Source organism: Trachinotus anak, unplaced genomic scaffold (assembly GCF_046630095.1).
Source record: "Trachinotus anak isolate AG129_WGS33_773 ecotype Australia unplaced genomic scaffold, CSIRO_AGI_Tana_v1 ptg000002l, whole genome shotgun sequence".
Lineage (NCBI taxonomy): Eukaryota > Metazoa > Chordata > Actinopteri > Carangiformes > Carangidae > Trachinotus > Trachinotus anak.
Genome location: NW_027273853.1, coordinates 8,523,554 through 8,547,429, shown reverse-complemented (window position 1 = coordinate 8,547,429; position 23,876 = coordinate 8,523,554). Strand labels below are relative to the sequence as shown.

Here is a 23,876-nt window from a genome sequence, read left to right as displayed (position 1 = left end):
CATATAAAAAAGTACAACTTTTATAACAATATAATCCACTCAGTTTTATTCTATAATAGGAAAACAAAAAGGTGAAACTAACTACTACGAATTTAGCCCACTGAAAATAATTGAAATTGATTTTTTTTTTTTTAAAGTATATGTATTTTTCACTGATCACAGATCCCCCCTCAATATATATTTGGAAAAATACTGGCAAAAACATTCCGCCTACATCACTGTTGTATTTTGAAAGGTACGGGCGGAAGTTGTACATTTTCACTGGCTCTACCTTGGCGCTGGGAATCAACGTGTTGGGCACATTGCGTTACACTGATGCTAAGCCTGCTGTGTGGACCGCACATCTCCATCCTCTCCACCGCGGCGGCAGCAGCAGCAGCGTCCCATCGGCAGCCCAGAAACTGCATCGTCTGGCGGGAACCCGCTGACGAAGCACCGCCCGGCTGAGCCATCCCGCCCGGCGCATGGACGGTCCAGCACAATGGCAGAGGATTTGGGGGTGCCTCTGTCGTACGGCAACAACAGGTCGCATGGATAATCCCTCTGCAGCCGTCCCGTGTCACCCGGTGTTTGGGATGATTAGAGCGCCGCTGTCGGCTTGATGTGGCAGGAGAGCCGTGCGGGAGCGGGCTCGTCGTCCTGGCTGTCGACTGAGAGGAAAACGGCGTGGAGCAGGTGCGTTGATGATTTGATGATTTCGTTTACCTCACATGCACACATAACACCGAGGTGCACGGAGGTGAGGTTTGCACGAATATTTTTGGCCGTGCCAGATCCCACAGGGTGCACCGACATTTAAATTGTGTAATCTAATAATTCCGGTCAAGATTGCTGTGTTATCTCCGAGATACCAGGCGTCTGGGATGTGACATTTGGCGTCATCATTGTTGTGACATTAGAGAGGAAGTGAGTGGTCGCAGACCTATGCTCTTTAACGCGATAGTGCAGTCAGAAATGGCAGGAATAGTTGGGTCATTTAGTGTATTTCCTGTAGGTCTTACAGGGTGTTTACACTTGCCTGTCCGATTGTCCTTTTTATGTTTTAGGGGAAAGCCAGAGAGTTTGGAGGATGCACCGTGAACAGGGGGATGAAATCATTCATCTTGTGAATTCTCCTCATTGCATTTCCATCACTGTTAAAGTTATAACTCATATGTCCTTCCTGTGTTGTGTTTGCATGTTCCCCTGCTGTTTTCATGGGGGGTCCTTTGGAGGGTCCCACTCATGCATGTCAGGGACTCTCCTGACACAGACAGTGGCCTCAGACTGGGAGCAGATCCCCCATCACAGAAGGCACCCAACTCCTCTTAATGGTGACATGGGATAAACAGAAGAAGCAAATTCTGCATTTTAGCTGGATCCTTAAGTGGTTCTACCTCCATGCGTGGAATCACTAGCTTAGCATCACCAGAGATGGCAGATCATGACAAGACAAACATGCTGCTGGTGAAATTTAATAGCCACATGGGTGTTCCACTGTGGCAGCTCTATTTCTGCAGCCATTACATCATTCAAAATTTCCACTGAGGGGTATTTTAGGAAACAGTGTCAAAACAGGGAACTGGTTTGGGAAGTTCAGTCCAGCAAAGTCAGACCAGCCACAGGGGGCCACAGTGAGGGAGTTCAGAGAATAGGGGTGGACTGTCGAGAAGTTACTCAAGCGCTGCTTGGCAGGTGTTCCGGAGCAAAGCGTCAGTGTAATGCTGTCACAGTTTTTTGTGGGGGCACAGAGCAGACAGGCTGAGAGGATAAGCCTTTTAAAAGCCAGCGCTTTACAGCTAAGCGCTTCAAGAATTTTACCTTATCCAGGTATGACACAAACGCCTCAGCTTGTTTTACTGACTGATGAAGAATTTAAAGCTTAAACTTCTGGCTTTTAAAGAGCAGCTTCTTGTTAATGGTGAGCTCAATAAACTCACTGACTTCTCACCAATTTAACCAGTTTTCATGCTGCCGATTCTTTGCTGTGTTGGCATCACTAACCAGTTAGATCAGGAGCTTCCTGTCACCTTTGTGTGATGATCTTAGAGTCAATGGAAAACCCTAGAAATCTCCATGTAGGTGTGTTATTGTCACTGTCGCTGAACTGACTTGTCTGAGTTTAGCATAATCCCAATCTGTACCAAACCTCGGTGATATTCCTCACACTAATCTGAGTCTGAGAGATGTTTTCACTCTAATCTGCCCTGCTGTTTTAAGTGTAATATAATCTGACTGAAAGAAGCACTCTCTCTCTCTCTCTCTCTCTCTCTCTCTCTCTCTCTCTCTCTCTCTCTCTCTCTCTCCCTCTCCCTCTCCCTCTGACTCCCAGGTGTAGTGTGGCTGGGCGCCTCAGCAGGATGGAAATAGATGCCCGTTTTCGCTACTATTTCCAGCATCCATGGTCGCGTCTCATCGTGGCCTACCTTGTCACCTTCTTCAACTTCCTCGTCTTTGCCGAGGACCCCGTCTCTCACAGTCAGACAGAGGCTCATATGATTGTGGTGGGCAACTGCTTCTCCTTCTTGTTCAACAAGTACCCCGGCCTCGGATGGAACATCCTCAAAGTAGTGTGCTGGATACTGGCCATTATCACCGGCCTGTTAGCCGGGAAGTTTATATTCCACCGCCAGCTCTTTGGTAAGTCATGCGCACAGTAATGCAGAGGAATGTGCAGAGTAATGGCTCCACTGAGGGAGGGAGCCTTCCTCCTGAGTTGTTTTTGTTGTGGCTGTTCATCAGTGAGAAGCACCTTTTTACACTCGTACATACTTTTTGTGAAAGGTAATGTAATAAAGGAGATTGATGTCTCTCCACCATCAGCTCTCATCTTTGTATCTACGCTCCTGCGCTCATCCCCTCGTGTTAAACTCTTCTCTGCCTCTCTTCTCACTTGTCATCAGATCTGGGTCAAACAGTATTTGCAAATCTCTTCTGTTTTTGTTACTCTCTGGTTGAAGTGGGCTGCTGTTAATGATCATTTTTCTTGATTAATCCATTGGTCGATAAAATAGACAAGGAAATGCCCACTGTTGTTTTTTTTTTTTTGAAAGCTCAAGCTGAAATCGTCTTGTTGCTTGTTTTTTGACCAGCAGTGGAAGACCTGAAAAAAAATCAATGACAAAAGTGAAAAATCAGCAGAAAGTGGGTGAATGTCTGGCATTTTGACTAAATATTACTCAAATAAATGACGTTTAATCTCTGGGAAGTATATTGGTGAGGTTACTGCAAGATTTGGGCAATTATAGGGCTGTCCATTAGATATTTATTAGCTCCACTCTGTTGCTTGTTTGAATGCTGATTATTCCGGGGACACTTGAATGGAACAGAGTCGTCGTTGACTGTATCAGCTCCACCTGTGCTCTTCCTGCTCTGACGCAGGCAGTGGATGTGGCCTGTTCAGAGTTATCATGGCAATAAAAGTGTGAGTAATAACACTAATGATTACCTGAGTTCAATTTAAGTGTCCCTGTAAGCCATACAAGAACCCTGCAATAGCAGAACCCTGATACGCCTAAATGGAATAGATCCATCATTAAAGGTCCCATATTGTAGGAAGTGATATTTCCATGTGTGTTTTGATTATAAAGCAGGTCTAGGTGCTATATAGTTACTGTGAAAGAATCAAAACCCTCAATCCACAGAGAGTTTACACAGACTGTGTTCAAAGACTGTGCCTTAAAACAAGCCGTCAGGGCAACCATAAATCTGTGATGTCACAACTATATAGTTACCACCTTCAGCCATGGCCTCCAGCACGGCCCAACCCAACCCACCATCCATCATCGTCCTACCTTCCTGTTTTATTAAGCAAGTTGTTTTAATGAGTTACACTAGAAGTTCCTTCCGTGAAATCACCTTAACATTGCTGCTGGTCTTGCACTCCCAGTCAGTCCCATCCAAAACCCGCTCCAGCTGCCCAATCACCCACCTCCCATGCTCCCCTGGCTGTCATCAACACACACTGCAACACCGCAGGCGGTCTCCCAGACGCCACCAGATGACCCAGGGGTTTGACCCGTCTGTTTGGCTGACTGACACTCGCCATTTGCATTTCACGGTGCCTTTTATCAAGCTACAGTGCTAGGCTACAATGCAGACCCGTGCTTGGCTTGGCTGTGCATCGCTAAGAAAACGGTCAGCCAATCAGAAGAGAGGCTCAGAGCCAGATGTGTTCTTGCTAGAGCTCCACAGAGCGGCGTGAGAGAGATGTAAAACTACACTGAATTTGTTGTAGTTACTTAAAACCACAAATATATCTTCTTATGGATATCAAAGCTTCCATTAAAACACCGGAAAAGTGTAAAATAGGGGACCTTTAATCCACACTTTTCCTGTCATCGTATCTCATGATAAGTTGACAGCCTCTGCAGCACAACATCCATCACCTCTGTATGCTACATATTTTTAGTCAGTTCTCAGCTGCTCACTTCCTTCACCTCTCACACCTCCTCGGTGCATTTCCTCTTCTTTTTCACCTTCTTGCTATCTTTCTCACCTCTTCTCACAACATCGACCTTTTTCTCTCCCGTCGCTCTCACACCAGCTTGACTCTTTCCATTTCACTCTCCCCTCACAAGGCTGTGACTAATCCCATCAGCTCTTTAAACATTTGTTTAAACTGTGCAGCAGTTAGCAGTACTTCCTATTCAACTCTCACATGTCGTTTCCTGCACAACTCACTTAGGCCTGGATATTATTGGCCACCCTGGCTTATCTTCATGTGATGAACCGTTAATGACTATAATTGGTGGGGGGGTCATTTTCTCTGAGCATAAATAGAAAGCCAAGAGTGCATGATGACATGGTACTTTCTGCAAATACAGAACCCTCACTAAGAGCGGAAATGGAAAATGGCTTTGAGGACTGTGTTTTCCTGTACACAGCGGACAGCTAGTGGATCTGATATTATCAGCTGTTCTGCCTACTCAAGTTGCAATCGTTTAATTGAATTACTGTTTCCTTACTTAGGATCTGTGACAAAGTTTCCCTTCCTTTGCGTCAAGGCTCCACATTGGGTTACTTGATACTGTGCAGGGTCCCTGGAGATTTCTAGGACTCAGATAGAGAAGTTAATTTGATATTCTGTAAATAAAAATATTTCTGAAATACTAATATCATCATTTTCATATACAAAACATGAAGTTCTCCTCCCATCTTCTTGAAAACTGAACAAAGCAGAGTGTCATACTGAAATTTGAAAGACAATAACCTAAATTGCTAGTGTCCTGAGGGTTTAGGGACCTAAAAATGGGTTTGGATAGACATTTTGTGAAATACATTTTATTGCTGGGGGTTAGACGAGAAGATTGACACCACCTGTATCTGTCGGTTACATATAAAGCTAAAATCAGGGGTTGGTTAGCTTAGCTTAGCATAAAGAAATGGAGCATTAAAAGCAATCCTTGCCACTGCCTTCTGCTTAACAGCATGTCTAAATTTTACTTGTAACACATTGTGTCTTGTTTGTTTATTCTGAACCTAAACAGAAATGTAAAACGTTAAGTTTTGATGTTATGGATAGTTAGATATGGTAACTATTACTTGGTTGGGCGCAATGACTTCCCAGTGTCTCCACTGGTTGCCTGGCAACCTTATGGTGACAACAGGGCTAACTGGCTAATGTCGCTTTCATAACATATTGTTTAAACCATCATTATGAGTAAGTAGTGAGGAGATGCATTTAAAAGTCTTTTAAAGGTGTTGGAGATCCCTCTCGATCTCTGCTGACAGCAATGATTGGAGTGATTGTTGAAAAAGCAAACCTTCCAAAATATAAATTTAATACTTTTGCCTTTGCTAGATGATGAATTCTTACTAAGTGGAGTGGTGAGGCACCACCCACCCACACTCACTGGATTAGAGATCTAGAGAAAGTTCTATCCACTCTGGGTGGATCCACTGAAACTTACAGCCTCTGATGGAAGTGGGTTGCAACTTCCATTGCAATCATCCAACACGTCAATATCTGCAAACTGGATGTAACATTTTGAGGATGTATATCTCATTTTTGGTTTGTTTTAAGTATTATCAGTAATCAGTAATTATCAGCATATTTAATTTATTCTGTTTTTCAAAATGTCCTGTTATGTATCTATTATTCACTTGTTCTGTTTTTATTTATTTAGTCTCTTGTTTTTTTTTTATGCTGGGGGGATGATACTTGATCTGTTGTTTGTCAGTGTGATTAACATGTTGTATTGGTTTGATTTTGTCACTTTTTGTGTTGCTTTATTTTTTTTTTTAAGATATTATATATTTCACAATACTGACAATATTTTCCTCCTTGTGGAAACAACTACAGACATGTGAACAAAGTGTTGGTAGAATGGCTTTAACAGCCACTGGCAGTTACATTAAAATAAAATCCAGTTTAAACACAAATGCAATGAATTCAACTCATTTTATAGGAGCTAAACCCTGTTTGTTTGCGTCTAGTTTCATTTGGTAAGGAACTGCTGCAAATACGTAATGCAACAAAAGTGGCAAATTTAGGTTGTATATCTGGTTTGACAGATTTGACACTAGGGCATTCAGACAAGTATTGAGTGCAGGTCACCCATGTTTTGACAACTCACAGGGCTCAGCAGTTTTCATAGGGCCTATTTATTTACCGGTAGTAGAAAGGAGTTCCAACAGAAACATTTCACTGTGAGGTCTGTGGATTAACCAAAGTAACCAGGACTCTGGTTAGACCAGTTATAGTGCAGAAATCTCAGAGGCCAATAATCCAAACTTGGCCAAACAAAACCACAGCGGCCTGCATGACGACTTACAGTGGGGCTACGTGAGATACTCTTTTTGTAATTTAGGTAAATGGACCCTTTTAAAGTTTTTCAATTGTATTTATCTGCATCATTTTATTGTCACACTAAGTACAGACGAAACACTCAATACTGTGCTATACTGTGTATAGCCTCAGTGTATTACTCAACCAACATTTTCTCATTTACATGACTCATAACAGTAAAGTAGGTGCTTCATCACATGAACTCAGTCAGTGAGGTTTTACACTAAAACCCAGTGTATCTGGATCTGGGGCTATACACTTACATTGGCTTGAGGGTATAGAGGACAGATAGAGTGCAACTCATCCTGCAGCCAGGTACAACTAATGCACTTCAACAGGCCTCCAAACAGATGGTTTGTGTTTCTGTGTGTGTGTGTGTGTGTGTGTGTGTGTGTACTGTGAGAGTTGAGCATGTATGAAAGGGTAGATGTAATACAGAGAGGCTGATGTAGAGAGTTGGAGAGGCGAATCGTACATTGAATTGCACAACATTTCAGCAAAGCACTTATGTAATCACAACCCAGGTAGAGCATAAGAGCTGTAGTACAGAACGAGGCCCAGTGTAAAATGTATCATCTATTATAGATCTGTCACACATGGCCCACCTACTGCACGTCATGTCTCTACTAAAGCCCTGCAGATCTTTATCAACTGTCTCTCCTGCTCTCGCGTATGTAGGCAGGCGATAGGAGCACAGTCGGTGCAAATGCGTGAGTACCTGAAAAAAGCACTTTGGAATCACAGTCTGTCGCTGTTGAGTTTTCTGGATTTTGAGAATCTGTCTTCTGATGCTGTTTTGCAAATGCAATATATTACATAACTGGAATAATTTCCAAGCTCATGCTGCTTGCAGTTGTGCTGAACTTCATATCAGTTTGTCGCAAACCAGGAAACAGACATTGTTTTTAAAAGCTTGACGCCTCCACTGCATCATTTATCATCTATGGCGGCCTAGAACATCTTAACATTTTACAGTGGATTACACCTCCACCACCTCCCTGTAGTGATTAGTGTTTTCTTTTTTCCGATATATGTGCCGGAGTATTTGATTTACCCCCTCGGAAACCCACACAAATATTAATCCAGTTGCTGCATAACGGCATCTCTGCCATTTCTTTTATTCAGTTATGTTTTTCAATTGTGTTGCTATTTACAGGAGGCAGAGGTGCACAGTGTTCTCCGTTTGCCTCTGTTGGAGAAAAACAGAATAGACTCCAGAAGATGAATAGCTTGTGACAGATTGTGTGATTTAAGACTACATTTGAGGTTCAAGGAACAACCTATGCTATTCCATTCAGCCACTCAAGGCTATGTGTGCTCTCTATCATCGAGTGGGCGGTAGCCAGTGACTTCTGGTCATTCAGAGGGAGACTGGCTGTCATTATGCATTTGTATTAAATCTTAGGTCACGCTGGGTTTGTGAGCTGTCTATTTCACTTTGAGTGTGGTTTGTTTAGCATTCAGCCATGGATTAGATTAAACCACCTTTTTAAATTTCAAGACAGAGGCTCTTTTGGGACGATCATGGTCAAGGACTTTGCAGTGGTTTGCAGCTATTTTTCAGTCAAAGTATTGCAAACCACGGATTTCAATAAAAAAGCCTTTTACTCTGTGGCTTTTAGTGGAAGCACATTGAAAACACTATTAGCTGTAACCATATCGGATTCATGAAAATGTCCTTTTTGTTTTTCCTCAGACGGCATATAAATGTAAAAGGCTTTTGGCTTCTCATACAATAAAGATTAGTCAACTCATTCATTAGTCTGAAAGTGGGGCTGCAAGACAAGTCATTAATTCACTAGTAAATACACAAGCTTTGTCTCACATGGGCGCACACATAGACACAGACTTAAAGAGATGGATTTTCAGACAGATTTTTGAAAAAGTCATTGATTTAAGTTGGCAGATGTCGATCTGCTCCATAGTCAAGGAGAATTGACAGCAAAGGAAGCTTTAAACCTTGACAGCACAACATCCACAAGCCCCATGTCTAACAAAATAAGACCACTGCAGGACTAATGATGGGCAGATCCATTGACATCCAAGACATTCAAACCCATAGTTCAACATTTTGAAAAATACACTTGTTCAATTTCTAGTGGAGAGTTTGCTTAACAGAACGACTGTCATTTCTGTTTCTCATGAGACTACAGCAAGTAGCTTGTATCTTAGCTTAGCACAAGGACTGGAAACAGAGAAACAACTAGCCTGGCTCTGTCCAAATGTAACAAGATCCACCGCTAAGAATCACAGATTGACTTGTAATATCTTGTTTGTTTAATCTGCACAAAAAACTAAGTTAAAAAAAAGACAAGTTGCCCAGAAAGTCACTGCTCCTCACCAAGAAATACTGAATTCAAAACCCTTGATAATACCACAACTCTTTTTAGATAGCAGTTGTATACAGATGAAACAAACAAGATATAACACATTAATCAGTGAGCTTTAGAAGGAGGCAGATTTTGTTATCTTTGGAAACGAACCACTAACTCTCAGCAAGTAAAAGTAAATACACTTGTGTATCCCAAAATGTTGAGATGTTACTTTGGAATTTTTTTATTTTGGTGATTTGGTGATTTTGTTTTTTTGTGATGACCAGGCATTACTCATATGTGTGTGTGTAGCGTTAAGTTATCTATTATTTATAACAAATGCCTCATACACAATTAGTTATTCTTTCCGCAGTGATGCAGCACCACAGCACTAAAGATTTATATGATGGGCCTGCCTTTGCAGTAAATGACTATCTCACTGCTCATCTCCATAATGGGAGAAGTGAAACTGCTTCTCATTTCTCTTTCATACTGTTTCAGTCCCTAGATTAGCATAATTTATTCACCTATCTCTCTCCAAGGCTTTGCGGATTCTAAAAGGTAAATTGAAGAGTAATTTTGAGTCATGTGGAGCGCCGTCCTAACCGGATTAGCATGTTATTACCGCCACTTACATTCAATCAAACACTGACCGCTCGTCTCTACTTGGTTGAGTCATTCAAGGGTCCAGAATAGTTTCAACAGCTCAAGAAAAGGTGACAATAATGTGAAAACCAGTTTCAGTTAACACCCTTCTGCTGAGCTCTGTGTGTGTGTGTGTGTGTGTCTGTGTGTGTGTCAGAGAGTAAGAGACATGTCATTGGCTGCTCTGTTGTTGGAGTGCCTCTCGTCCCCTTTCCCTGATCTTGATGATTGTAGCCTGCAGGATGCCATCTGGGTTCTGTCATATGTTATTACTGTGCCGCGCAAAGGCTGAGATGGCTTATGTACGGCACTGTGTGGCTGCGGGTCAAAGTGGAGTGAGTGTGTGTGTGTGTGTGTGTGTGTGTGTGTGTGTGTGTGTGTGTGTGTGTGTGTGGGAGTGGATGGGTGGGTGGCAGGATTGGGGCTCTCTGCATGCTTTTTGTGTGTGTGCGTGTGTGTGTGTGTGGCTGCGAGGTATTTTATTGTCCGTGTGTGTTGCTGTTGAGAGTGAATTAATGTCTCCGCCTCTCTCTTCATGCGAGTCCTGAAATGATTAGTCTTTTCATTTATTGTCAGGAAATTATTCAGCAATTATCATTATGGATTCATGGTTCAAGCCATTAATCAATTGAAAATGATCAACTTCGCTGTGTTACATTGCTGTGAGTTTGATATGTTCAGGTTCAGCTTGGTCAAACAACACTAACACCTTCTAAATGTCGCATGCAGGAAAGCGGGAGGTGCGTTTGTTACTATTTTCTGACATTTTATAGACTAAATGGTTAATTATCAGAGTGATTGATAATCAATAATGATTAGTTGCAGGTTTGTATGGTTGCAGTGCTATGATATTGTCCTTTTTTCTTTGTGTTGAGTGTATATTTGGGTTTTGTGTGGAATTAAAATGATAAGTTTCAGTCATGCATCATAACAAGAGTTAAAAGGCTAATGCGCCATGAATCCATGTTTTGATAATTACGCACAGATTTGCATGAATTACTCATATTTCCAGTCATTAAACATACTGTAACTTTGCAATCTGTAATATACGGTATCAGCTGCAACTGCTGATTATTTTCATTGTCAAGTAATTGGTTGACAACAGTTTTAATTAATTGATTGTTTAGTCTCTAAAATATCAGACGATCTTGAAGAATGCCCATCACAGTTTCCAGAAAAGCAGCAAATCCTCATGTTTGTGAAGCTACAATCAGAGAATGCTCAACATGTAACTCCATAAATGGCTCAAATACTCAATTATCAGAATAGTTGCAGCAAATTCTCTGTTGATGGACAAATTGATTAATTGGCTCATTGTTTCTGCACTGAACAGAGGTATATTTTTTCATTCTCCATTGATGTCTGACTACTGTTGACAGTGTTCAGGCATCTGTGCAGTATAATCCACAAAAGCCCAATCATAATCATCAGCTTGATAGCTATTGAGCCTTCAACAAACTTATGGTGCCCCGTAGAACTGTATGATACACTGTCTCCATCAGCTCAGTCCCGTCTCTGTTAGCTGGCCTCAGAGCCTGCCCTCTTCCTCTGTAAATAATACATGTGTCAGTGCACTGCTGTACCCCTGCAGCCTGACTTTATAGCACCTCTATCTTACTCTTTGAAGCTGCTATCCCCTGTAAGTCCTTGTCTTTGATGCACTTTAGTACAGCGTGCATTTATGTGAGGTTGGATTGTTGTCTTGGAATCAAAACTATCCCATAAACACTCCTTCCTTATAATGTTTGTGTTTGTTGTCTTACGCTATTTGCTCCATCAGCAGCATTATGAGAATAAAGTTAAGAATTAGATTAAATTGGAAAATGTGTACATGTAATATGAAAGGTGCTGCAGAGAATTATCATCTGCATTTCTCCTCAGGTATTCAGACCATTTTCGCATCTTTTATTGTTTTGGTTTTACAGCCTACATCAGTCTCACCACCCCCATCAACCGTGTTTGCAGCAGCAGGCAGCTATTTTCAGTGAAGAAACTCTTGTAAACCCACTCTGCTTCTGCTTACCCAGCATCGAACAGCAGTTAGCAACCAGCTTGTGAACACAGTGGGATATTTAGCAAATAAGACCACAGATTATTTCCGCAGGATTGGGTGGAGACCAAAAACTAAGCTTAAAGGAGAGAGAGTATTGTACCCTAGACTCCAAATGAATGCTTTCTGTTGCTCCATGTCTGCTAGATGAATATGCATGTTAACCTTGTCAACTTTATAAAGTGATAATATATCAGAGTTGTGTTTACAGCTTGCTGTGCTGCCCCCAAGTGGCTAAAATAATGACAGTTGAATTGCAGTTTGGTCCTTATCATGTGTAGCCCATGATTCAACAAAAAGTGCAAAATGAAAACCATTGACCCCACCCAAAAAAATACACTGCAACATTTTTGAAACCTAGAGATAATTTTTCATGGTCACAAAGACATTATTAATGTGCTTCACTCATGGAGTGAACTTCATGTCCATGTTATTGCAGTAAAGGATAAAACACAAAGGTGTTTGCACAGCAGACAGGGAGTCAAAGACGCAGAGTAATAATGACGAGGGCTAGCAAACAAAGGAAACCAGCCAAAAGGAAATTGCTTATTTACCTGAAATGTATGACTCCTTTGGTCTGGAGCCAAGCCATAAATAACAGAATGAAATGATCTATCAGGCTGCTTACTGGAACGGGTAGAGTGGTACAGTGGTACACGTACAGTAGCCAGCTCTGTGTGTTGTGGCTCTACTTGCTGCAGACTCCCTGCGGAGGGAGTTCTTGTTATCATTTCCCACCTCTGATTTATTATCCAGACACTTAGTTACAGAAGAGTTCAGCTCTGGAGACATGAGTGGTCGTGGTCAAGGCTATTCCCAAACCCACCAACGTTGCTGTGGCCTGACAAATGCGTGATGAATGGGGATGCTAGTGTGTACATGGCAAGATCCAGGCTCAGGCTCTCTCCGCTCTGGGTCCTTTTTTCTGGGGAGACTGTTCATTAGGGTCCCTAAGGAAAGCAGGATGTTTGCTCTGATGCTGGAAATGAAATCAGGATACAGTAGAGCTGTGTTTTGGAAGCTAAATTAGCTGAACAAAAAGAACAGGACTGCCCTTCCACTTTGCACATAATGTGTGCAGACTGATGACTCGAATACAAAGAGCAGTGATTGGGAAGACTGCTCTATCTATAGTTCAAGAATCAATATGGATATGATGGTATCACTTACTGTGCGGCCAGGCGTGAGGCATCTTTTTGTTTTTCAAGGCCTGGTGTTCACTCACTGTTCATTTTGATCACATTTTACACAAATGGTTTCAAGTTCACTGCACTCGAGTCAAAATATTTAAACAGGAGCTGATGATGGGTTTTTTTTACAGGTTTGATTTGATAAGACTATAACAGGAGTTAATCCCACCAGCAATGCAAATAAATAAAAGGATGATATTTTCTTTCACCTGTGCTTTGTTATGATGTTATGACGCAGGTGCAGAGCAAATCTGAAGTCAGACCTAGACTGCACATACTGTGCACAGTATACATGTCTAATCTGTGCATTAACTTCCTGCACCCATTTATTCAGTTTTGTCATCTGTTTGTATGTGATTAAGCAAAACAATACATTTAGCAACATGTTTTGGTAGACAAATTAATCTCTAATAGTGGGATAATAATCAATAAACATAAAACCAATGTGCAGATGTTTTGATACCCCATTCTCATCATTCATCAAGACAAACCTGATAAACAGTCACAGCTGCTAGCTTCTTAAATGTGAGGATTTGATGCTTTCCTCTGTTGTATATCTTTGTAGAATGAATTCCTCTGGCTGTTGGGCAGATAAAACAAGCAATTTGAATATATTACTTGGGCTATGGTAAATAATATTGGGCATTTTCTTTTTACAATTTCTGACATTATCATGACATCACTGTTGGCTACCCTACATGGTTTTTGACAATATGTATCAAAAGTGAGAAGCAATGATTATATTGTTTACATTTACATTTACTCATTTGGCAGACGCTGTTTACAGGTGAAAGACATCAGCAAAGCTTCGGTGCAGTGGGAAACCTTTGTGTAAGCGTTAAGTACTACATCTATTTGATAATTGCAAGGGGATTGTATGTGGAAGTGCATCAAAAGTGCGTAGTAAGTGCTAGTTAGACATTTTAGCTTTTAGGAAAGGTGGTGCTCTCGGAAAGAGATGAGTTTTCAAGAGATTCTTGAAAATACAGAGGGAGGCCCCTGCTTGTTCCACCATCGGGGAACCACAGATGAGAACAGTCTGGACTGAGATTGCCTTGTATGCATATGATGTACATACTGTAGTAAACTCATCATTGAGTTACTGTCCGGCAACGGAAACTTTAACGGCAGCAAGTCAAATACTGTATATTTTAATAAAATAATTTTGTAAGGCAAAACCGTGCTGTGGTTTTTGTATTGATCACAACGTATCAGCCTCAGTAGTTTCTTTTTCCATTCCAGTTCCACAGTAGTGCAGTTTATATCCCATACTTTAGGCCAAGATAACTGTACCATTAACATCTGTCAGTGGCACATGTGTAACAGTAATTCAGCCAAGGCAATTTAAGGTAACTAGGTAAAAGTAGAAATGCATTGGCTCCACTCAATCACTGAATTACCCCAACCCTCCTGCTGGCTCTGCAACACAGCCTCCTGTATTGGTCTCTTTTCAAGGCCAGCAGCTTCCTCTGGAACTGTTCACTAGCCATGATATACAGCACCGGGTCCAGGCAGCTGCTTACACTGCACATGGCCTCAAAGAACTCATAGGAGGCATAGAGGACGTTGGTGTTAGATGGTGTGACCTGGTTATGGATCCTCATGAACACCAGGGTGATGACCATGATGTGGTAGGGCATGAAGGAGACCACAAAGACGAGTAGGGCGGCAGTGACGAGCCGCAGAGGCTTCCCTCCTGCCCACTGGGTCCCTCTGCGCCTTCTTCCTCTCGGGAGACGCCTCAGAACACGCATTGTATTGATGTAAAAAACCAGCATGATGCTGAATGGTAGCAGGAAGCCTACTATTGTTCTGATAATGGTTATTGTTTTGACGTAGATAAAAGGACCTTGGATGTGGTCCATGCACACAGTAACATTTTCCGGACGCTGAATCGCGAAAGTTACAAATAAGTCGGGAACGGAGCTCAACACAAGCCCAACCCATGTGCAGAGGCAGCACAGCTTGGCTTTACCCACATCCCACCACCGGAGAGAGCTGATAGGGTGCACCGTCCCAACATACCGATCAAAACTGATCAGAGTGAGGAAGAGGATGCTGCCGTATATGTTGATGTTGAAAGAGATCTTCTTGAACTGGCAGAAGATCTGTATATCTTTAAGGTACGGCCTCTGGAGGGTGAAGTAGAGGGTGAAAGGGAGGGTGAGGATCCAGGCTGAGTCGCACAGTGCCAGGTTCAACAGGAAAATATTGCTGGTGCTCGAGGTCTTCCTGAAGCAGGTGTAGTTGATCACAGCTGCTACATTTCCAAAGATCCCCACGGGAAGGGCAAAAATGAAAAGTATCAGTAGAATACAGCAATACCACTGGCCATTCTCAAACTGGCTGCAGAATGGTGTCGACTGGTTCAGGTACTCCAGAAGAACCTCTGGAAACAGAAGAACAAGACGTAGTCAGTTTTGCTGTTGATATAATTTACATGTCATGAGAAATAACGGTACTCCAGACTTTACTGTCTACCATAACATGCTCACAGTGCCCGGGCTAACAGGCAGATACCGTACATCAAATTTTTAATCATTGTCATCATCTTAGTTTTGTGTGTTAGCACGCTGTTGCTAACAGTTGCTAATTAACAATGAACACAAAGTACATTTGAGGCTGATGGAAAATTTCAATAGCTCTGCAGGTATTTGGTCATAAACCAAAGTAATGGACAAATTGATATTTTGCCTCGATGGTGGCTGCAGCAGAAAAGTCAGAAGATCACCACAGTGATTATAATTCATCCTAATGGGAACACGGATGTGTGAGCCACATTTGATGCCAATCTATCCAGGAACTGTCAAGACATATCACTCAAAATAACAACTGTGTCAACATCAGGATGGTGCTAGACCAGAATTCAGGATCAACAAAGGCTTTTGGATTGATCCCCGGCCGCACAGATATCTGCACCAACTTTCATAGCAATCACTACAGTAGTTGTTGGGATATTTCACAAACTGACTGACTGATACTGCAAACCTTAAAGCCATGCTTGGCATTGCTAAAAACAAAGTAGAGACTAGATATCCTGATTTCAAAGGCCTGATATGGCCTTAACCTCCAGCAATGTAAAAGCTAGATAGTGAATAAAATTTTGGCTGACTGGTAATGCTCATATCTTTCAAACGCCACACCCTTGGTTTGTTATGCAAGCTTGCTGGTAAAAAAAAGTGGTCTCAAAGACCAAGCTGAGATTCCCTAACTGATGACACAAATTTTCTCTGACTCGACAAAGCTCTTTCAAAGCCACAAAAGATCTTACACAACTGTACACACAGAGTAGTACTACCTGTGACTTATAAGTTGACCTTGACAGGAAAAAATGGTAGAGTGCTGTGCCCCTTTTCAATGTGTGAGTCAAACCGTTCCTAACATTTGTCTTCTGATGCTCGAGCTCTCAGATAGGAATGGGTTAAAACCAATAAAGCAATAAAAACAGCCAGGTTAGTTGTCAGTCACAGAAAATTGTACAAAATTGACTCATGAATAATTTTCTTAAAGTTGAAACCGCTGGTACTTAATTCATTATCTTGTTAAGTAGGCAGCAGATAAAACAAGCATAAAGAGTTGATTGTTTCATGACCCAGTTCTCTATCCACATAAAGGCTCATATTTGTTTTTATTGCCTTGACGTACATAAATTGCTTATCTTTTGGGTAAAAGCTCATTATGGAAGATTGTAATACCGTACATGCTCAGTACTGTAGAAGCAAGTCATGTTTTCACCGTATGGCATACTTATAACTTCCAGAATGATGTAGGTCGTCATTTGGTTAATTGACTTTGCCAGTAAGTCCTGCTCTCAGAGAGTACTTAAAGTGAGATGTGTTCACCCACTCATTCTCAGGGGCCACTATATTTACTGTAGCTGTCTCCATAGTCTCTGAGCGTCACCACCGTGTCCAGGAAGTGAATGCTTGACTGTGTGCTGCAAACAGTGAAACCTGGGGAACTGTTGATCTATTGCCTCCATCATGTTTGCACTTAATCAGAGATAATACATTCATTTTTCTCAGGTGAGCGGATTTTAACAATTTATTTTGACCACATTTCAACCTAGATCGTGTCTATCTGTCTAGCTGTCAGTGCCCGCTGAAAGGGAGAAAATATAAAGTTGTAATTCATGATGAAGTTTAATGTGTGATTTTAGTAAAAAAAACACAGGAATTTCTATTGTACAGCTACACTGTAAATAATAATTTCATAAGGTATGAGGATATTATGTAATGCAGACAGTAATGACCTTATTATTACAACATTCATGTCTGGAAATTGATATATTCATTAATGGACACATTAATCAAATAAATTAAGAAATAAGATTAATTATTATATCATGAATTAAAATTGTATGAAGAATATTGTCACTTTAATCCTAAAAAAACCCATTAAAAACAATTTTTTTTCAGGTTCAGATTGCACTCACCTCTTTCAGTCGTGTCAGACTCGTTGAATAGCAGGCTCATGATGAATGAAGACGGTGATCACATCTCAGGTTGCCCTCACTCCTCCACCAGCTGTGCACTTCTCATCTGTCACGAGCTGTCGGTGCCCTGCCTCACCTGTGAGACTCTGTGTGTGTGTGTGTGTGTGTGTGTGTGTGTGTGTGTGTGTGATACCGTAAACAGAGGATTAAACAAAACTACAATTACAACATCTGATATGTATATTTCCTTGTCCACATGTGCCAGTGCATGTGTTTAACTGGTGGTCTCTGCTGGTTTTTTACTGTCCTGTAAGTGGATTACTACCATAAATCTGGAGACTTTATAACCAAAGCACTTAACCAGAATTATTGCGTATGATCTCATCATCAGATTGAAACGGACTGATAACCATAACGTCAGCAGTTTGAATCCTTTGATTGCCTGAGATGATGTGGAATCTGAGGAAGTTATTTGACTTATGAAAGACACTTACCCCTTGGTTTCTTCAGCTGAGATGCTTGTTCCACTGTTCCCTGTTCTGTGGCGTCCTGCCTTATCGTGCCTCACACACAGTATGTTCTGTATGCGTTTACCACAGTTCAGCTTTACTGGATTAGTGGTTTAGTCACACTTGTTGCCGGAATGAAAGTGTAACCTTGTGAATTACAGTGCTTGCAAGGCTGAAATGTATCTTAGACGACAGCCTGGCTACTTTAGAACTGGATGCGGTCTGACAACATACATCAGCACACCATTTGACAGTTTTAGCTGTATCACTGTGTTGTATTTTGATTGTCATGGTGTATCGATTAAATCAGAATTGTTCTGAAGGCATTGTGGAATTTGATTTATCCTGAAAATGACAGTGCTTTGCTCAGTTTGTTCACTGGTGGAGTTCAGTGATATTTAAAGAAATTTGTTTCAATAGAAGTGGGTTCTGTAGCTACATCTGCTGCCTTGGGAGTCATTTAAAAATCAGGATTTGACAGCTGAAAATAATCATGACAACGTGCACTTAGTTCAGACAGATTTGGCATTTTAAGCTAGTTCAATACAAAGGATGGGAGAGGACACAGTTAAGAGCTATGCTCATAACACAGGATGAGGTAATGATGTAATACTGTCCACTTAAAGGCCACGGACAATTGAAAGCAAGACAGTGTATCATAAAAGTCATAACATTCGATTTGGGGGGGGGGGGGTTGTTATAATGGCACTATAAGTACTATGTGTCGACTGTAAGACACCGGTCCTTATCTGCATGTTTTCTACCAGTGCACTTGCCGGTCAGCTCCCTGGTGTGTGTTCATGTATCACCACTAGATGGAGACACAGCTGCATGTTTGATTTTCATTTGGAAACAGCTTGAGGAGAGCTGCATATGATCTCACCCCAAACAGCAGGTTATAAATAGCAATGGAGGAATGTTACTGTAAATACTGTAAATATTAAATTTTTCAAAATGTAATTGCACTCTTTTGTCTAATACACCAACTTAGTCCATTTGTGTTTGCAATGTGACTGAGAAAGAGATATAACGAGTATCTCCCTCTCCCCCCTCTGTGGTTTTTTTTTTTTTTTTGAAGGTCCTGTGTTTTGTTTCATAGGCTGTATATAAAGGTTTGTGTGAGTGAGTGCCTTGCCCATGTGTTGCTGTTGTTGTGCCCTGCTGGGCTGAGCCTCACAGCAGGCAGCACTCATGCATCACTCCTGATCGGAGTGACTCGACTGTCGGGAGGTGCGGTGACTCAAACAGCTTGGCTGAATACTCTTGAATCACCCCCTTGTTAAATCCGGCCCATATAGGCTGAGAGCGGCCGGCCGTGCTTGCTGGCGCGGCATCCTGCTTTAAAAGTCAGATCTGCCGATACACACTGTGCACCTACATCTAAGCCAGGGCTCATTGGCACTGGAGGCAATTAAGTTCACCCATGCAAGTCAATTCAATTATGCATCTGTGATGAGCCCTGAAATACCACAGAGCAAGACGTATGGTGTGGCCTCGCACTAGGCCGCTTTAGTTTTGCTTCAAGCTCCCGAAACTTTAGGCTTGAATGTCATCAAGGGAATAATAAAGCTCACAATACATAAATAAACCAAGTTAAACTAATACTGCAGATCTATTGTTAACTGAGATGCAGTTTGTGTATGATGTGTTTAAAACTACATTCATTACAACTGCACTTCAACTCAACAAAGATCTTCATCTCCATGGGAATCTCAACAGCTTTGTTTTTATGTGCACAGCAAAAAAAAAAAAAAAACTAAAAGTGAGCAAGCTGAGATTGAACAGCATGTAAAACTATTGGAGAGTAAACCAGCCAGGCTGTAATAGGAAAATAAATGGAGCATTCTGCTTCGCTATCTTTCTGACTCTGCGTGTGTGTGTTTGTGCCTGTGTGTGTGGACACAAACACAATGAGCTCTCTGAGGAGCTGTAACTCAAAGGGACGCTGACTGAGCCGGAGGAGAGAAAAACAAAGAGTTGTTCCTGGGAAGATGGCTGCTTCTGGCACCAGATCACAGCTCGCAGAGACAAAGCAGAGAGAGCGCCTCGAAATGTGTGTGTGAGCAATATGTAAAGCAGTGAAAATAAGGGTGTATAGCCAAGCTTACTCATAGAGCATCTCTTAATTAACAGTCAATTGAGTACCTTTGAAGCGTTTAAAGGTTGGGTTTCACTGCATGAGGACCTCATCTACTCAACCTGTAAAAAAGGTTGCATAATGTCCTCTGTGGCTCTAGAGGGAGCTTTGTCAAGTCTGATGCTATGGAACAAAGGGATCGATGCCCGTGGCATCTACACTACTTTCTGCTAACAATCTAATGATGCAATGTTCCACATGTGCTAAAATTAGCATTGTGCGTCCCTACAGGTGTCAGGGATGAAGCAAAATGACAACAATTAGACAGTTATCTCAGTTAAGTATTTACCATCCCATTAGGAAATGAGTATTTCAGGCACAGCCTGAGAAAATAACCCTGATGATGTCATAGTGATGTCATCAGGGTGATCTCGGCTTGAGCCTGGATACTAAACATTTACAATGGAAAACCTGCATTACACATTAGACACTTTGAGTTTGAAAGTCATGACCATGAGTGTCAAGTAGGAGACCTTAAAGACAAGGGTCACATGACTGACCGGGGTGGCCAAGCTAGCACCAGAGCTAGTGAGCTAATTTATTAGCATGTTTACTGCCACCTCACCGCTCCTGGCTCTGTAAGCTGTTATCTTACAGGTGCCACTGGCTGTTAGTTTGACTGTGTGTGTGTCTGTTTGTTTTAAGTATCGTACAATGGGCATATTTCAGTATGAACTGATCACTGGAAATGACCTTTGTTATCCTCTAATTACAAATGCACTGAGGTGTAGCCTCCATTATCTGATATTTCTCAGGACAGTGTGAGCTGGTTGAAGACTTTCTGATTAACTATAATTGTGTTATTATTATTATGTGTGCATGATGATTAATAATGGATATAATCTCAGATGGAGGGAGGTTAGCTTGCTACAAGTCTGTTTCTCATGAATTTGTTTTTTTACATTTTACTTGACTAGGGACAAGGAATCAGGAAATCTTAGTCTTGGTTCATTACATTTTTACAATTTTTTTGGTCTTCCTAAAATATGTTATTTTTACTCCTCCAACCTCAGAGAATTAGAGCGATTTAGAATGCAGTTCTAAATCTCTGACGTACATTGTTCATGTGATTTTTCTTTTTTGTTTAAATCCTATTTGACCCAGGTCTGAATGACGGCGGTAGTACTAGAGACCTAAAACATGTACCAAGTAGATTCCTTCTGCTACATGCGCAGTGTTGGAGGTAGATCAAGGAGTCTGACAGCTGATGTGCCACAACATACCTACCTAATTGCATCACACCTCATTCTTTAGATCTTGCAGTCGTTTATACTGTACATACGTGATCCCTTTTCATCCCACTCAAAATGTGAACCCTTGAATAAAGATATAGATAATTTCCTGTTTGTCACGAGGAGCAGTCAAATGAAAATTGCTCTGTCATTATATTTACAGCGAGCCACAGAGGCACTAAAGGCACCAGCTGTAGACTTTTAAAGGTACAACAACAACAAGCTAATAGTGGCATAATAAACCTCATTGTCTTCATGAGTTCTGCTGAGCGCTGCCACCAGAGGACATGCTCGTGTGATTATGTATTCTGTGCAGAAGGCGGCGTATCCGAATCAATCTCATGCTCTGCCAGAGAGATATTTCTCCATAATTTGATTCCAAGCCAGAACTGTGTAAAAAAAAAACAAAAAAACACAACAGGTCACAAATGTTTGAATAATTTCTCTAATCATGCAGAACTCATATCATGAAACACAAGCGCGCATCAGTCGACTGACAGCGTGCCGCAGAAATGATGTGTATGTTAGAATACTTTCTGTTGGGATTGATGATGACAATAGTGTCTGTTGAAATTGGTCAGGAAAAGACAATTACTTCAGGGTTGTGGGAGTGACACCTCAAAGTGGTCTTTAATCTTCATTTCATCGCCTAAAGGGCGCGTGTCTGACAGACTAGGACAATATTGATCTGTGTGACTAATTAATTTACTTTCATCATCATTTCCGTGGACACACATGTTAGCAGGTTTGACATGCTGCTTGAACCGCCACTGACAGCAGTGTCCTTGTCGTGCTCCCTTTAGGTCGATACCTGCGCCTGAAAATGTTCCGTGAGGATCATGGCTCCTGGATGACCATGTTCTTCAGCACCATCCTCTTCCTCTTCATCTTCTCACACATCTACAACCTTTTCCTGCTGATGGCTGGGAGCATGGAGTAAGCCATTCAATCTCTTACACTCTCTCTCTCTCTCTCTCTCTCTCTCTCTCTCTCTCTCTCTCTCTGTCTCTCTCTCTGCCCCGTTTCCCTCATTCTCTGCTTCCCATTTGTTAGACACTGTACACTCCCCTTTGGCTGGCGTGATTGATCTAAACGTCTCGCCTGAACAGAGACCCAATACCAGCCTGATTAATCAGCCCGGACGTTAAATCACAGGTAGGGGCAGGCGAGGGGAAGGTGGTTAATCCTGAAAGATCACCTTCAGCACCTGCACTTATTCCCCCATGATCTTGACTTATTTTTTGACACCTCTCTGGCTGAAAACCAAAAACGCCTTTGCCACGTTTCTCTCGGTCTGTGCCGGGGTTTGTGCTCCTGTTGCTGCGACTTACCTGCTGAGAAACCACTGCGCACAGCACTGACACCCACACATCAAGCCGCTGACAGGAATCCGTTTATGCATTTGCAATGTGTCCGTCTAGAGGAAAGAAAACATGCCCTTGAAGCCAGCCAGGCAGACACGAGGTCGCCGTGAGGTGATTTACTATTTTGTTTGTTTGAGCTGTAAAAAAAACAACAAAAAAAAAAAACAACAAAAAAAAACCACTGTGGCAGGTGTCTATTCTCGTACAAGCTGTCGAGAGGGAGGCCAGGGCAGTAATGGGATCTATCTATACAATGCTGCTCTCCCATATTAACAACCAGCATCACCTATCCATAAGGTGCAAGCCATAATACATCCGTGGTGCAGGCACATGAAGGCTATTAGCTAGCAGGCAAGGTATTTGTGCTTTTCTAGGGCCAGAGGGATGAGTTTGTATAATCAGCCCATCTGTCACTCTGGCCAGCGCAGTGACACCGGCATCCATCTTGTCCGTTCTCTCTGGTCGGCCGAGAAAAAGGAAGCGAGCGGCTGAGCACAGGGGCAGGTCCGCTGAGACGATAAATGCTGCTTGCTCAGGCAAAAGTTACACTTGCAGAGGCACCGAGTGCATCTGTCACAAAGAGGATTCCTTTTTTTTTTTTTTTTACTGCCTCTCCCCTTTTCTTGAAGCGTCAAAAAAAAAAAGGGGCCCTTTTTAGTCTGTCAGGGAATTTTCTGCCAGGAGTGTTTCTATAGGTGATGTTCGGGTAGCACATGGATAAAAATAATGAGTTACTCAGATGCTTTGAGAGACACAACATATAATTTACATCCATCCAACATGTGCAAGTCACAGCGTCTCCATTCAGATAAGCTGCATCAGTTGTCCAGGTATAACAAGTATCAACCATAACAGCTCATTTAGCAATTACACTAAAATCCATCCATAATTATTTGCTTTGGATGTGTTGCTGTGCACTGACATCAGTTATTCGGCGCTGTAAAGCTCTCGTCACAAAGACAGATGGTGCTGTTGTAAAGCGAGTCAAGCTAACCCTGCTAAGACACCTGGTCTTCTTCTCTCAGGACTCACAGACCCCCCCCCAAACCCATCCACCCACCCCTCTCCCTCCCTCTATCCCTGTCCCTCTTTCCCGCTTGTTTTCTTTCTGCTCCAGCAATGTGTCCACCAAGTACCCGGGCCCTGCCAAAAACCATTAGCGTTCACATCTCTGTTCGAGACCGACATGTAAGAGCAGTGTTCACACTCTGCCAGGATGCCCCTCAGAAGACT

The 23,876-nt window shown here is 42.0% G+C and overlaps 2 protein-coding genes across 2 annotated transcripts in view; one reads left to right on the top strand and one right to left on the bottom strand.

The window, feature by feature from the left end:
* The first annotated feature begins 271 nt into the window (after positions 1-271).
* tmem117 (transmembrane protein 117) overlaps positions 272-23,876 on the top strand; it is a 44,797-nt gene continuing 21,192 nt past the window's right edge. Inside the window, exons 1-3 of the mRNA XM_071493865.1 lie at positions 272-675; positions 2,312-2,619; positions 22,083-22,215. Coding sequence (XP_071349966.1) covers positions 602-675; positions 2,312-2,619; positions 22,083-22,215 — 515 coding nt within the window. The 5' untranslated portion in view covers positions 272-601. The remainder of the gene's footprint in view (positions 676-2,311; positions 2,620-22,082; positions 22,216-23,876) is intronic.
* Positions 6,206-15,368, bottom strand: LOC139630450 (P2Y purinoceptor 1-like; the record flags this gene model as incomplete). The annotated part of the gene is made up of 1 exon (XM_071493911.1): positions 6,206-15,368. A coding segment is annotated over one exon (1,014 nt), but the record flags the coding sequence as incomplete, so codon positions are not given.